Source organism: Rosa rugosa, chromosome 2, assembly GCF_958449725.1.
Source record: "Rosa rugosa chromosome 2, drRosRugo1.1, whole genome shotgun sequence".
In the NCBI taxonomy this organism is placed as follows: Eukaryota; Viridiplantae; Streptophyta; class Magnoliopsida; order Rosales; family Rosaceae; genus Rosa; species Rosa rugosa.
This window is the reverse complement of record NC_084821.1, coordinates 47,431,973-47,447,132: the sequence shown is the minus strand read 5'-3', so window position 1 is coordinate 47,447,132 and position 15,160 is coordinate 47,431,973. Positions and strand designations below refer to the sequence as shown.

The window sequence follows — 15,160 nt, the reverse complement described above, 5'->3', positions numbered from 1 at the left end:
ATTGTTTTTGGCACAATTGTAACTTTCCTACCATGTTGCCGCCGGAAGATACATCCGATGACACTTAGCTTCACTCTGGCACTAGGCGGTACCGACCATTTGATGAAGCAAGGAACTCGCCGCGCCTACCTAGAGCAAACAGGGCACTTTGAGTGCACACACAGAAATATAGCCTGATTAGCCATACACAACAAATGTAGGGACTTCTTACTCGCACAAAGTGCAACCAAACTAAACAACATAAAAAACAAAAACTAGCAAAAACATAAAAGCCAAGTTAAGGCCTAGTAAGTGACTCCAAACCCGAGCACTAGCAAGGAGATCACAGTCATGTAAGGCCCAGCCCAATTCAACCATAGTCCCCACCGACTGTTCACTGCCGTTATTGCACCACTTCTTGCGTCGAGCCACCACCTCTAACGCTCCACCAATCATGTTGCCCCAGATGGTTGTTCCACCGCCAACACACCACGGCATGCACTCCACCATGCCAGGAATCCACCTGATCCAGATTGGATCTGGGATGGGATGAATCATGACACCAACCCACAATAGAGCAACCAATGAACAATCGCATTCGACCATGCTAGACCCGACGACCTTAGGTAGACCCCTCGACGACATTAGCCTTTAACCCGGCCAACGAAAATCAGACCACCACCAGACAATGACCCTGATCTCTCCTACCACCTTCCATCGATCTATAGCGACACTGTCCCGAAGTCAGGCACCATGCGCACTCATCAACAACGCTAGTTGACGACATGTCCATGGACGTGCCATCAAACGGAGACAAGAATTTTTTTTTGAAAACCCTAGCGCAATGGCAATAGAGAGAGAGAGAGAGAGAGAGAGAGAGAGAGAGAGAGAGAGAGAGAAATAAGAATGCTTGTTCTTATCTTTGGTTGTGGATATGTTAGAATGTGAAGATGTATATAAACAATTTAGTTATGTTTACCTACTCAGTTACTTTCTAAGTCTGTTGCGCTCAACTGTTACATTTATTTGCCTCATTATTCTCTACTATTGAAATTAGAGCCAAGATCAGTTGAGCACAACTGAACAAAGATTCAACTGAGTAGGTGATCAATAGGTGATCGTTATTAAAAACAGTGCCTTTGAAAACTTAGAATAATAAATTAGCTAAAATAAAATTTATGATAGCAAATTGGGCATTATGCCTGACGTATTCTACATTGCCACTCTATGTGTTAATGTTCAAGATCTGGGAGTATCCAAATCTCGTTAACGCTGATCCGAGTTCGGACTGCTACTGAAGGATGCGTAGCACTAGTGTCACCTGTCAAATGAAATACAAAGAGCGTCAGAGGGGAGACTACAGTTGGCGGTCTTCTCTACTCTGATGCCTAAGTTAGTCAATATATTTGTGTTGACAGCGTAATGTTAGATAAGTATTTAATGCATAATGAATGAAGAGAGAGGAATGAACCTTTTATAGATGAAGAGGAGATCACTCTCCTCTTGGTTTCCGATGTGGGATTGATGTGCATCAGTTTGCAGCTTCTGATGCCTCAGCGAGGTGACCTTGAGGGGCGTGGTGGCGCTTCAGAGGTGATATTGGCCTGAATCTGAGCTCAGGTGATAGTCCATGTGATGGTGTTTCCATAGGTCACACCTTTGACGGCTCTAGTGCCTCTGGCGGCAAACTGGGGCTGACCCGATAGAACTAGTTATACTTAGAAAAATTCTCATATAAGTACACTATAGTCGATTACAATATAATAGAGAGGAGCAAGAAGCTGCCTTGTCAGTTATCGCTGAATATAACGAGCTTCATTGAGGCAATGACTCCTCATACCAGTTTAGCAAATTAGCTCAACACCCCTTTGTGCATCTTACCTGACTGAAAGAGATGATAACAATGTAATGTCACTTTTCTTTGTACATATCGGGTTCCACAGATGAGATTTTGATATTTGATTGCGTCCCCTTCCTGCCCTCATGGAATGTGAAAGGGAAATTTGGAAAAATTAGTTTCCAGTTGTTTCCAACGTGGTTACATTTCATTGATGCATCAATTCACCTTGTCAAGAACATGCCGCACTCAAAAAAGGGAGAGGATCCTCTCCTAAGCATATTTTACCTGAGCTACCTAAGCTTTTAAGCAGATGAAGACACGCGTCTATTGTTAGATATAATGGTCTACCATAAATTTGGTTTTCATTTTGCTTATAGAGCTCACTTTCCTCTACTATTGCCAATATTCTTTTTCTTTTCTCTCTCTCATGCGCACTCTTCCAGTTGTTCATCCTTCATCCTCCACCCATTAAACAAGTCATTTTGTTTCGATTTAAGAAAAGAACACCAACTCCATCAAAATTTAAATAAATCAAGAGCCATGGAAGGTGGTTTGATTTCGTCTGAGATGATTGGGTCTGGAATTGTGATGAAGACGACGAGCGAAAAGAATAGCCAAATCGAAAGACAATGGGAAGTTGGTAGTTGAGACCTTCTAATATATGCAATATCTTTCTCTCTATTCTCTCTTCTCTTCTCAATCTTGTCATTTCACAAGGTTATAGAAGAAGAAAAACTCTCTGTATTGAACTAAGAAGACCAATTCAAACATCATCAATAAAAATTTATGCATTGAACTAATCAGAAGAAGAAAAACTCCCTGCATTGAACTAATCAGAAGAAAAATTCAATAAAAATTGCTTGTCAGCAAGAAAGGCACCATCTTCCCCTAACCCCATCAACCATTTTGATTCTTCCAAATAGAGATAATACTGCTGCAGGAATAATTCCCTTATGAGAAACTAATTTTAGGGATCAACCTAAGACACCTATTTAATGGAATTTTTATTTTAATTTCAGAAAATCAAACCTTCTTCCATACCAAGTTACAGCAAAATCTAACCCCGAACCTGTCAAAGTGGCCAGGCACTGTGCTGTAATGCACAGTTGGAGCATTTCACATGCGCCGAAGGGGTTTATCTTGAGCCTAGGAAGCCTTGGGATTCCCCTTGACAAAGTCATAAAGTTACAGCAAAATCCACTTCAATTAATGCTTGTCGTATATATTGGTGTTGATGACTGGTAAATTCATGGCGCAATTTGTACAACCCAGTGGGCTGTATGAAGAAAAGGAAGACCACAAGGAAGAAAGAAAACAAAATCAGTGAAGGAAACACGAGAGCAAAAACTATGATCGGCGCATAATCGCTAATGGCTTTAGAACAACAAATTGAAAGCAATCAGATTTTGATGAAGCAAATCCTAATAAAGCATTGAAAGAAATCAGATTTTGATAAAGCCATAATCGCTGATGGCTTTAGAAGAACAAATTGGAAGAGTCCTCTTGAGAGAGAGAGAGAGAGAGAGAGAGAGAGAGAGAGAGAGAGAGAGAGAGAGAGAGAGAACTGAAGAATGAAAAAGAATTGTTAGTACTAGGCCGTTGGATCTGATATAGATATGTGTCGTTATCTGGTCCAAAGCTTAGGAAGCTCAGGACAATAAAGAGATTAGGAGAGGATCCGCGTCCCTAAAAAAATGCTCCAATTTGTGGTACGTACACATAAATCTTATTACTGTATAAATTTAGGAATATTGGCCCCAGCTTGGTCTGAGGTTAATTGACGGTATAGCACCAAAATAATGCTCCAATATGTGGTTCATATAAATCTAAACCCAGCTTGGTCTTGGCCCGGCAGTTGCACACCTCTACTTTCTATTTTATTGTTTGTTTTTCTTTGTTTAATATCTTATTGGCAAATATGTTCGATCATCTATGATTGATTTCATTGCTTAATTTGCTAAATATTTTTCACCCGAAACTATCACATGTATTCATTACTTAACAAACAAAGTTGACTCGAGAACAAGTATTTTCTTAATGGACTCTCAGAGCCATTATCCCGAGCTTGGGAGGCTCTCTTTACCGTATGGTGACATTTCTTCCCCATACTATACATTTATGCTTAACTAGCAAGGCTGGTTCATTTTTACGAGAATTTCAGTTTTAAAGAAAAGTGTTTCTTAAACGTTGCATGCATCGATGATTTTAAAGGAAAATGTGGGAAAAGTATTAAAGTTTTATTTCGTTTTCAGTTACTCAAATATTAATTTTTGTCCACTCACTCAAACGTATTTTACAATACGTTTCCTTGGGCCCTTCGGTTTCACATGCCCAGTTTTCAGACTAAATTAGTTGAGGTCGGGCGTACCTGGAGTCGAGGCATAGTCAACATCACAGCTTCCGCATACTTACCGTATTTTTATTTTCTTGTATACCTTGTGGATTAGAAGTGCTCTGATAACCAATCTGTTGTGTAAATTGGGTAGATGCAGACTTTTGTATCTGTTGTGGAGTTTGATATGAAAATGAGGAGCAGGTAGGCTCCAGGAGTTAAGGTTGGTTGTGAAATATTTAGAAGTGTGAATTTAGTTGTCCACAGGTTTTTGGGTAGTCCATTTTCAAGAGTAATGTTGCCGAACTTTCGGTAGAGTTATTCCTTAAATGAGCCCACAAGGGCACCTTAGATTTCAGGGTGAAATTCGGGGCGGGTCCTGTAAGGTTGTTTATTGGTTGCTCTATTGTGGGTTGGTGTCGTGATTCATCCAAGATCCAATCTAGATCGGGTGGATTCCTAGGTTTGTGGAGTGTAGGTCGTGGTGGGACGGCAGTGGAGTGGCCGAGTTTGGAGAGCGTGAGCGGTGTAGCAACAATCTTGGGGCAACAGGGTTGGTGAAGTGTTGGAGGTGGCAGCCCGACGCAGGTGGTGGTACAACCAGGGCAGTGGGCAGTCGGCGGGGGCTGTGCTTGAATTGGGCTCGGCCTTACATGGTTGTGATCTCCTTGCTAGTGCTTAGGTTTGGGCTCACTTATTTGGCCCTGCCTTGGCTTTTATTTTATTGCTAGTTTTTGTTTTTTCCTTTTTGGGGGGTGAAATTTGCACCCCCATATTTACAAACTACACCCATTTTCCTTTTTTTTAATAATATTTCACCCAAATTTCATTGCACTTCCTAAAATGCCCTCAAAAGTAACATTTTCTTTTCTTTTCTTTTTGGGTCTTGTCTGCTCTCTCTCTCTCTCTCACTTTTTCTCTTCACGACAACAAGCTCCTCTTCTCTCTTTCTTCTCCAGAGAAAACGTCCTCTTCTCCATTGAAAATTGATCAACTTCAACCCTTCTTCTTTCCAAACCAGGTTACAATCCCAACTTTTCTCTTTATTATCTCACTATATCTACTCTAATTTCATGTTTAACTTTGCTTTTCTCTTTTGCAATTCAATATTTCTTACTGTTCCTTCCCCACAAGATCATTCAAATTGGACAAGTTTCTTTCTTTATGATTTGTGGGTAATATGTTTGCTGATAAATTGAGAAATTTGGAGTCCTTTTTGCTTTTTGAAATCCTTTCAAAATTTGGAGATTGAAAAAATTAGGTTGCTTTTATGCCCAAAATCAGCTGCTGGGGAGGTCAGAACAATGGAACAAGAGCCCCTAGATGCTGGGTTGCAAATTTCTATGTCTTCAGATGATATGGAAGAAGACTTACAGTCAAATCACCCGTCTAGTATCATTGAAGTCCCCATTGTCAATGGTAAGTATTATGTGTTATCACTTTTATTATGTTTAGAGCTAATTATTTTGTTTTTCTTTGATTTGCTTGAAGGCCCCTCTATGATTGATGATTCTGATGAATTCCTCTCATTATCGACGAAATTTTTTGAAAATCGAGAAGACCTTGTCAGTGCTATTCGTAAGATTGGGTTGCTGCAAGGTTACGTTATGGTAATTAAAAGATCTAGAAGCAATAGAGATGTGGCTATTGGTTGTGATAGAGGTGGTTGTTATCGAACCTGCTCTGCACTTGAGGAGAAGAAAAAGAATTCAGCTTCTCGTCGGATAGATTGCCCTTTCAAAATTGTGGGAAGAAGGACAGCTGAAGGGTTGTGGAAGGTTGAGATAAGTAGCTTGTTACATAACCATGAGCCTTCCACTGACATGGCTGGACATCCATATTGTCGTCGGTTTACTAAAGAGGAAGCCTCACAAGTTGAACAAATGAGTCGGGCTATCATAAAACCACGTCAAATTCTCTCTTCGCTTCGACAAAGTAATCCTGATCTTCTAGCTGTTTCCAGAAATATATATAGCAAGACATCTCAGTTTAGAAGGGAGAGTCTAGGTGGGCGTTCGATTATTCAAGCATTATTAGATGAGCTTGGTGGTGCTGGTTTTTCTCATAATGTCAAATATGATCACTCTGGTCATTTGACTCATCTATTCTTTGCTCATCCCACTTCCATTGAGTTGACTAAAAGCTACTCTAATGTCTTTGTGATGGATTGTACTTATAAGACAAATAAGTACAAGATGCCATTACTTGAGATTGTAGGAGTGTCGAGTTTCAACACATCATTCTATTCGTGTTTTGTTTTCATGCAAAAAGAGGAACAACAGGATTATCAGTGGGCTCTTGAAATGTTCAGTAAGTTGTTGGGAGATGGTAATCATCCATTGGCGATTATAACTGATAGGGAGTTGGCTTTAATGAAAGCATTACAAGTTGTGTTTCCGATGACTCCTAATCTTTTATGCATATGGCATATTGAAAAAAATATTCTTGCACATTGTAAGGGTCAGTTTAAGGAAGATGCAGATTGGGTTGGTTTTATGTCTTCTTGGAGTACCCTTGTAAAGTCTTGGGACGTGTCAACGTTTAATGAAGCTTGGAACCGTTTTCAAATTGAGTACAAAGACTATGCTTCCATTCTAACTTACATTGGCAATACTTGGCTTCCATGGAAAGAGAGGTTTGTATTTGCATGGACCGGACAGATTTCACACTTCGGTAATAATGTTACTTCTAGAGCAGAAGGTGCACATGGAACCTTAAAGAAATATCTTCAAGTTTCTACTGGTGGTCTCCGTGAAGTGAAGGAAAATATTTGTCTTGCTATTCAAAATCAGTTTCAAGAAATTAGAACTCAACTTGCAAGTGAAAAAATTCGTGTTCCTCAAAAGCTTTGCATCCCTTTCTTTAAAGAGGTGATTAATAAGGTATCTTTCTATGCTTTGTTTGAGTTACAAAAGCAATATTTGTTGGCAAATACCAAAGACTATTCATCCCAATGCAAGGGCCAGTTTTCCAAAACCATGGGTCTTCCATGTGTGCACATGATCAAGGAGATGAATATTGAAGTGTTGCCTTTAAATCAGATTCATGAGCAATGGAGGATTGGCACAAGATCATTCACTAATGATCATCGTGCAAGCTTGGATCATGAAGATCCATTTAGTAGTCTTTTATCTGAGGTTAAAGAGAAGTACGAAAAACAGCCGCTAGCGCAAAAAGAAAATGCCATAAGGCAGCTTTCTCAGATTCTTGGTGCATCTTGTCCTTTAATTTTTGAACCTACTCTTCAACCTCACAAAGGTCGTCCGGTAGGATCAAATAAAAGAAAGGAAACTAGCTCTACAAGGCGGGAACCTTCATATTTTGAGAGAGTGGAGAAGGCACCTCGAAAATGTAGTGGGTGCGGTAATACTGGCCATTATCGTAACAAGTGTCCATCAAATAATAAGTCTACCACACTAGGAACACAGTGAGATAAAGCTCCCAGCTTCTTTTGGGTTAGTCAGAATTTTTTGTTTATTTTCTTTCTTTCTTTTGGTTGACGCATTCTGATTTATTTGTTATGCATTTTGAGGAATTCTGAATTGGTTGCTAAATTGCTGTTTTTTGTTATGCATTCTGAGATTAGGCAAACTGAATTATGTGAGTCACTTTGTTTGCTGGATTGGCCCCTCATTTTTTTAGTTTCTAGTAGTCTTTTTGTTATATATAACTATATTCGGGTACTAAGGTTATATGCTTGACTCCTATTTTAGTGTTGGATCTCTTTGTCTTTGTGTACTTGTATTTTAAAGCATTGAAGAGTGGATGGCGTGTTGGTTAGTATGGCTGGTTGTATGTTTAAATATAAACATTTTTAAAGAAAAGGAGGTTATGCTCTTACCTTTTTTGTTTTTTGCTGGATTCTAATTTAAAGAGCTCTTTCTGAGTTTAGTCTTTAGGTAGTTGCAAAGCTCTTTTTGAAGGTGGTTGATGTTCTGGTGTCACATTTGTAAGCATCTTTTCTGGTGATGGTTGGATGTCTGGATAGACAGCTTTGATTTTCAGGTCATCTCGGTCGTTTAATATGATTTCCCAGATTTTGAATTGGCCAATGCTCTTGAAGATTTGTTCTGGAGGGTTGTCTTGCTCTGTGTAACCTTCTTCGATCACTAACTTTTGGCAAGTGACTCCAAAGAGAACATCTGCTGGTTTTCCTATTAATTAATATGGCTGATGTTGAGTCACTTTTATCCTCGAGATGCACCTCCATTCTGAAGCTGTGGTATTGATGAAATGGAATGTTAGTTTCAATATCAATTATGTGCTTTTTCAACATCTTGGTGCACACAATCAGAATTATCAATGAATGGTTTAAGAACTGGAACTTAAGATTAGATCAAAGTTGGTTTATAGTACATAAGTTGGTTTATCAATAATTTTAGAGATCACAGGTACTATAAGTTCAGATTGTGTATTATATTGGACACATTGTATGTTTATAGTACAAAATCAGGAAATAAGGAACTAGTACAATCTGTTTGAACGCATGGGTACTATAAGTTCAGATTGTGTATTATAGTTCAGATTCTTTTGGCCAGCTGTTGATTTATCTTCTGTGAGTGAGTGTTTAATGGCAGCTTGCTTTACCTACTTCCATACTTGTCTCCTCTTTTTCCCGTGAACCCACCTCAATAGCCACTCAGTGCTTAAACTAAATTATTGTGTTAACACACTGCCCTTTCCCCTTTTAATTAGTATTTCTTTGGTTTAAATGAATAATGTAAGCTGACTCTGTCTGCATTTTGCTTCTTTGTGCAGAGAGCAAGAAATTTATGGAAGTGTGGCTCTCTTCTTTAAGGAAGTTGAAGGGGAAAAAGATGAAACAGAAATTGGCCCAGTGTACTTGGTCAGGAAGCTTTTTGTGCAGCATGGCTTGGACTACGTTCTTTTTGTATCTCTCACAACATAGGAGAGTTTTGTAGATGACGTATTATTAGGGGATTTGAGCTATGTAATTGGTAGAAAAAATTTAGGATTTGAGCTATGTATCTTTTTGAAGTCAATAGGATTTATGCAGTAACATATGTTACATGGAGCATGACCAATTGCCTATCTGGTTTGAAAAGAGAAAAGTTGATTGACTTTTGAATGGAGAAGTTGATCAATTTTCAATGGAGAAGAGGACGTTTTCTCTGGAGAAGAAAGAGAGAAGAGGAGCTTGTTGTCGTGAAGAGAAAAAGTGAGAGAGAGAGAGAGCAGACAAGACCCAAAAAGAAAAGAAAAGAAAATGTTACTTTTGAGGGCATTTTAGGAAGTGCAATAAAATTTGGGTGAAATATTATTAAAAAAAAAGGAAAATGGGTGTAGTTTGTAAATATGGGGGTGCAAATTTCACCCCCTTTTTTTTTTTATGTTGTTTAGTTTGGTTGGGCTTTTTGCGAGTAATAAGTCTCTACATTTGTTGTATAAGGCTAATCAGGCTACATGATTGTGTGTGCACTCAAAGTGCCTTGTCTACTTTAGGTAGGCGTCGAGTTCCTTGCTTCGTCAAATAGTCGCTACCGCCTAGTGGCAGGGTAAAGCTAAGTGTCGTCAGATTTATCCTCAAGTGGCAATATAGTATGAAAGCTATGCTTTTAGTAATTATTCTTCGTTGTAATCGAGTTATCTTTCTGATATGTCAAAGCAAATTGAGTAACTAGTAGAGCACTCTTTGCTAGTTGGTGCCTAGTTGAATACACTTATTTAGTAAAGCCTGATATCATTTCAAGATGTTCTCTAGATGCTTATTGTAATTAAGGGTTTATGCTCAATGTCTTCATCTTGTATTCGGTAGTTTCATCAATCAAGGCTTGAGGGCAGTTGGAAAAAAAAAATCCACTATCTCCACAACCAATACAGATCAAAGTAGGTGACATGTTGATTTATAAACTCACTAAATTGATATCACTATGACTGCATTTCATGTTCAAGGGCAGCTCTGCTCCTTGAGTTGGGTCAGAATGTCAAATGCACGAGGGGTGAGCTTTGCTGAACTGACCGGTCTGTGGTGTCATTGGCCGCCGACAATTGACGAGGCAGCTTCTTGCACCCCCATATATTGTAATAGACTTTAGAGTAGCACACAGTCTAGCCAAGTGTTATCGTGTATCATATGTCTTCCCCCTTTAATCTAAAGAAAAGAAACAACATTCGTTTTCCACCAATTTTTATAAAATTGGCTTGTACTTGGATACATCAATATGAGTTGCAAAATGCATGTTTCTTATTCTGAATCAAGTTACCTCATGTTGAAGTATAATTTCTAGCGTACAGATGTAAAGGTTACCTGTTTTAGATATATGATCATGTCCTCAACAAAGCAACATGAACCTGGCTACACAAATTGATCCTTACCGAGCTTCCAAAAGCGAAATGGATGTTTCATTGGTAGATGATTCATTACCTATATCAGGGCCTGCTTCATGTTCCTTTTCCATAAAGAAACCAGGTTGTTTAGGTTGAGCCAATGCAATATCACTTCCCAACATTATAACCACAGAAGCCATGCTAGGCCGATCCTCAGGATGATGTTGCACGCACAAAAGACTAACTTGAATGCAACGTAACACATCTGATAGATTACATGAACTCTCTAACCATGAATCAATTAATTCTAAAGGCCTTCCTTCATTCCACAACCTCCAAGCCTGAAACACGTCAAACCCCATTCGTCAATCTCTATGTATAAAGGTTTAACAAGTAAAAGGAAGAACATTTTTTTGATACTCGCATTTCCAATAAGATTATGGCTATCGTCTGGATGATAAAAACCCTTATTTCGCCTTCCACTTATAATCTCCAGCACCAATATACCGAAGCTAAAGACATCGGATTTCACAGAAAATAGCCCATCAGAAGCATATTCAGGTGCCATGTAGCCACTGTAGTAAGTAGAAAATCGCAGATTAGTAAGAGAAGCTAAACCATTGATGTCGATTATTAAAAGTAGACATGTCTATCATGACAAATGTTTAGAGGAAAACTTACTATGTCCCGACCACTCTCTTAGTATTTCCTCCAGTCTGATCTCCTCCAGCTAATATTCTAGCCAAGCCAAAGTCTGAAATTTTAGGATTCATTTCATCATCAAGTAGAACATTACTTGCTTTTAGATCTCTATGTATAATCCTTAGCCTGGAATCTTGGTGGAGATAGAGGAGACCCCGAGCAATTCCACAAATGATGTGGAATCGTTTAGGCCAATCTAACAGTAGTTCTTCCCTTGTTTGATCTGGCAAGTTCATCATTCCAATAGTATATTATTAATCCGAAATCCAACTATTCTCTATATGAAACTGTTTATCTACTAGGCACAAAACTAATTCTACCAAACTTTTACAATATTTCAAAACTAAATACCAAAAATGAAGATGTCCAGGCTTCTGTTGGGCATGTATTCATACATCAGCATTTTCTCCTCTTCTTGCACGCAACAACCAAGAATCTTTACAAGATTTCGGTGCTGAAGTTTGGCGATCATTATAATTTCATTCATGAACTCGTTAAATCCTTGGCCAGAACTGCTTGAAAGCCTCTTCACAGCAAATTCTTGTCCATCTGCTAGTGTCCCCTGTAAGTTTATACAGTATTTCAAATTTCAAGTATTGTGAAATTCAGTATGAAGTCATTCTTTGTTAGTTATGGCCGTTATTCTGAAGCAAGATGAAAGTTTACCCTGTAAACAGGTCCAAAGCCACCTTCTCCAAGCTTCAAATCATCTGAAAAGTCATCTGTTGCACTAGCTATTGTGCTTATGTTGAAGAGCGGGAGCTCCAGGTCCTCCTTTTGTGCCCTTTCTTCTCGTTTCTCTGTCTCTGATATAGCATAAATGAACCTAATGTTAGCTTTAGGGTGTAGCCTATAAGAAATGTAGAAGAAAAAAGTAAACGCGCACTAAAACTTATTCAAAGCACATAGTACTTTCAAGCCCTTTAGCCATTTGAGCTCATCCAAATACAATCAAACACAATTCAACATAATTTTTACAAAGTTAGTCTACCTTTCAATTTGGTCCTGCTTCGGTAGACATAGTAGCCAACTAAGAGCATTCCTGAAAACACTGCGGCTATCACAACAGCAACTATAACTCCTGTGTTCACTTTATCATCATCTTCTTGTCATGTGATGACGCATTAAAGTAGAAAAAATATTAGATTGCAGGCCCAGAGAAAATTGAGAAAGCAAGTTTAATGACTTAAATATAAAGACAACAATGAGATTCTTGAAACACACTAGCAAGAATAACTGAATTCACATAAAAGTCTTTCAGAAGTTCATGTTACAAAGTACCATACCTATCTCTGAAGCCGACATTCGAATGTATAGATCCTGGCCAGTACCCGGAAAGTTTCTGATATCTAGTAGATCGCCAAACCAAATGGCGCAGCCAGAACCTCCTGCTCTGATATCCGAGCTTGTATAAGCCGTACAGGAACAGTTGTTCAAGCATTTGGCTCTGCATTCCTTGATGTTGATACTTTTGTTCACCCAAGAATGTGTAGTATCCGGCAATTTCAAGTTAGTAAACTTGACAAACCCGTCTTTATCACTTTCCTGGCATCTTAGGGGTTTCTTGCGCGTACATCCAAGTGACCAGTCTGTCGAATTCCATTTCTCTGGTGACTTAGGCGTGAATCCTTGTAGACATTCACATACTGGATTGTTACTGATGATACAATTTGCATTTGCTCCACAGAGGTTATATTGATCACAGAAATCTCTAGGTACTGATGCATAGGCCCTCCAAGTTTGCTCTGCTGCAATCCATGTAAGGCGATCGCGTGTGCTCGTGGTTCCATTTAAGACCATGATTGAAATTACAGACTTGTTTTGAAGTTTGTACATGTAGTACACTTCATCATCATTATACACAAAGTCGAAACTATAAATTGGATTAGGCCTTAGTTCTGGTGCACCACTGAATCTTAGGCCATTCCATGGGCCAGAACGATAATATTTCACACCACCTTTCCGAAAATATGCCTCAGGATATGCATGAGGTTCCATTTCAATCCCATAAGTGAATTCCCCTGGACATGGGTCTTCTGAATTTTTCCATGCTGATAATCCCCTTTTAAGACCTGTCCTAAAGTCCCGTCCCATCTTCATTTCTGGTAACAATGTATCAGAAGGATAATCGAAGCTTTGCCACAATGACTTTCCATCTGTCACATCTCTTACTACAAAATTTCCAGAATCTAATAGCTGTACCATTGTATTCTGTGCATACTTAGCTAAACTTGTCCACCACACAACACTCTGATTCTGACCCAACAGCACAAGATATCCTGTGCTGTTTATCATCAACACACCGGATGAGTCATCAATCGGGTTGCATCGATTTGCAACCCAAACAACAGTTTTAACTGGGATGTTTTTGTACCAAATTCCCAAGTAACGATTTTTCGAGTTACCTGGACTAAAGAACCCCAGCTCAAAGCTTCCATCACTTGAAACCAAGGTGCTGCTGTTATCATGAATAGACTGCGAGGGACCGATGCTGTCAACTGCAAATGAACCTGTGAACAACAGAAAGAGCAAACTAGTACTAAACACCACAAAACAAAGATCACCCATCGAATTTAATTTTCCTTCATTAGCTACCTACTCTACTAGTAGCATTCATATTCAAAAAATGGAAAGAAAATATATGGTTGATCAAAAGGGAAACAAAAAAAACATGCGGTGGTAGGTTGAGGATCTAGAAGAAGATATGCAAGTTCGGACAAAGCCTATTGACTAATAAGCATGCATATTAGTCAAAGGCCGGCAACATTTAGTACATACAAAATTGAAACTTCGTCAAGAGATGAGAGATGACAGCACTAATTCCTAATAAAACAACGACGTCTTTCTCCAGCACCCAGTATTATATTTATCAAACTATGGTGGAAAAACACTAATTCCTAATCAGTCAATCGTCAAAGTATGGTGGAAAAACACTAATGGTGTTTGACAAGCTTGTCAAAGGTAGACTCTTCTTTTGATTTCTTGTACGACACTACACACACACACACACACACACTAAAAGAAAGAAACTAAATAGAAAGAGACTAATTCAATGAATGAACCCATACAATAATTGCTGAGCAGAACTAGTTTTGGTGGAGTAAGGAAGTGATTACCATTGTTAAACACAGCAAGCGGGTGGGCCTGTACCCCCAGAAAAATACCAGCAGCTTTGCCTAAACTACAGGTCTAAAATGAAGTTTGAGTTTCCGGCTCAAAAGAATTTAGCTTTGAGCGAGCTCATCTGAATTCAAATTGGGGGGTTCGGGGAACTGTTTGAAAGCTTTGTTGAAGAGGACGAATGTGAAAATGGTTTCTGCTGGCGGTATGCGACTATGGGCCAAAGATAGATTTTCTCAGGGTGTGGGGCCTTGAGAATTTGGGAGTTTACGGGCCACTTACGAAGTTTTACTACATTGACAACAAGGTTATATGTCCGTTTTTATAGTTTTAGGGGACTTCCACGCATGACTAAAAGTCACCGAACATGTGGCTTTTTATTATGTTGCTTGGTTGGTGTATGTACATTCCTTTTTTAATATCCATTATGTTAAGCCAATTCTTCCCACTATGGTTAACTTTTTAAACTTCCCTAAATACCCTTGAATGATAATATATTGTAACATGTTGTAGAGAAACTGAAATTGAGAGGAATTTGCTGTGTATTCTCATTGATAATAGGGGCCTCTTTATATAGAGGATTACAATGCATAGAATCTCAATCATACAAGGAAAGTAATTCTACATTGATTAGGATTCTAGATCCTTCTAATTAAATCCTATTACCACTAGGTCAAGTAACCTAGAGTTTGGGCTAAACACAAATTAGGTTTTCCTTCAACACTCCCCCTTGTGTTGCCCAAACGCGGTGTTTCTCTCGTTGCCTCGTTAAAAACCTTGCAGAGTAACAAAAACCCAGTGGGACAAAAATAACCTCAGTCGAAGGGGAAAAAGAGCACAACACACCCTTCACGTTTCGAGACCATACATGTAGACATCTCCCCCTGATGTCTGCATCT

General features: G+C 38.9%; 2 protein-coding genes across 7 annotated transcripts; one reads left to right on the top strand and one right to left on the bottom strand.

Annotated features, from left to right (window-relative positions):
* The first annotated feature begins 5,063 nt into the window (after nt 1–5,063).
* On the top strand, nt 5,064–9,457 carry LOC133734772 (protein FAR1-RELATED SEQUENCE 5-like). Of its 3 annotated transcripts, XM_062162392.1 has the most exons (4): nt 5,064–5,172; nt 5,436–5,570; nt 5,643–7,606; nt 8,910–9,455. In XM_062162392.1, exons 2-3 carry the CDS (start codon nt 5,456–5,458, stop codon nt 7,580–7,582), a joined length of 2,055 nt encoding a protein of 684 aa, XP_062018376.1. In that variant the 5' UTR covers nt 5,064–5,172; nt 5,436–5,455; the 3' UTR covers nt 7,583–7,606; nt 8,910–9,455. The 3 variants fall into 3 exon arrangements, with proteins under 3 accessions (XP_062018376.1, XP_062018374.1, XP_062018375.1); XM_062162390.1 differs by having other exon boundaries at nt 5,436–7,606; nt 8,910–9,456; XM_062162391.1 differs by having other exon boundaries at nt 5,081–5,172; nt 5,413–7,606; nt 8,910–9,457.
* A 505-nt stretch (nt 9,458–9,962) lies between these two features.
* LOC133734771 (G-type lectin S-receptor-like serine/threonine-protein kinase At4g27290) lies at nt 9,963–14,487 on the bottom strand. Of its 4 annotated transcripts, XM_062162389.1 has the most exons (8): nt 14,258–14,487; nt 12,428–13,651; nt 12,133–12,246; nt 11,808–11,947; nt 11,493–11,703; nt 11,121–11,364; nt 10,864–11,014; nt 9,963–10,780 (listed from the first exon to the last, which is right to left on the bottom strand). In XM_062162389.1, the coding sequence occupies exons 2-8, from the start codon at nt 13,434–13,436 to the stop codon at nt 10,484–10,486; spliced, it is 2,166 nt and encodes a 721-aa protein (XP_062018373.1). In that variant the 5' UTR covers nt 13,437–13,651; nt 14,258–14,487; the 3' UTR covers nt 9,963–10,483. The 4 variants fall into 4 exon arrangements, with proteins under 4 accessions (XP_062018373.1, XP_062018369.1, XP_062018372.1 ...); XM_062162385.1 differs by lacking the exon at nt 14,258–14,487 and having other exon boundaries at nt 12,428–14,189; XM_062162388.1 differs by lacking the exon at nt 14,258–14,487 and having other exon boundaries at nt 12,133–12,192; nt 12,428–14,189.
* Between the last annotated feature and the right edge of the window lie 673 nt (nt 14,488–15,160).

Bases quoted from the DNA above. Each gene is read 5' to 3' on its own strand.
- LOC133734771 (XM_062162385.1), bottom strand. From the start codon at position 13,709: ATGGGTGATCTTTGTTTTGTGGTGTTTAGTACTAGTTTGCTCTTTCTG. The intron at 11,948-12,132 runs GTAGACTAACTT...ATGCTATATCAG, and splicing joins AAGCAGGACCAAATTGAAAG to AGACAGAGAAACGAGAAGAA. The intron at 10,781-10,863 runs GCGAGTATCAAA...GACGTGTTTCAG, and splicing joins GCCATAATCTTATTGGAAAT to GCTTGGAGGTTGTGGAATGA.
- LOC133734772 (XM_062162391.1), top strand. From the start codon at position 5,456: ATGGAACAAGAGCCCCTAGATGCTGGGTTGCAAATTTCTATGTCTTCA.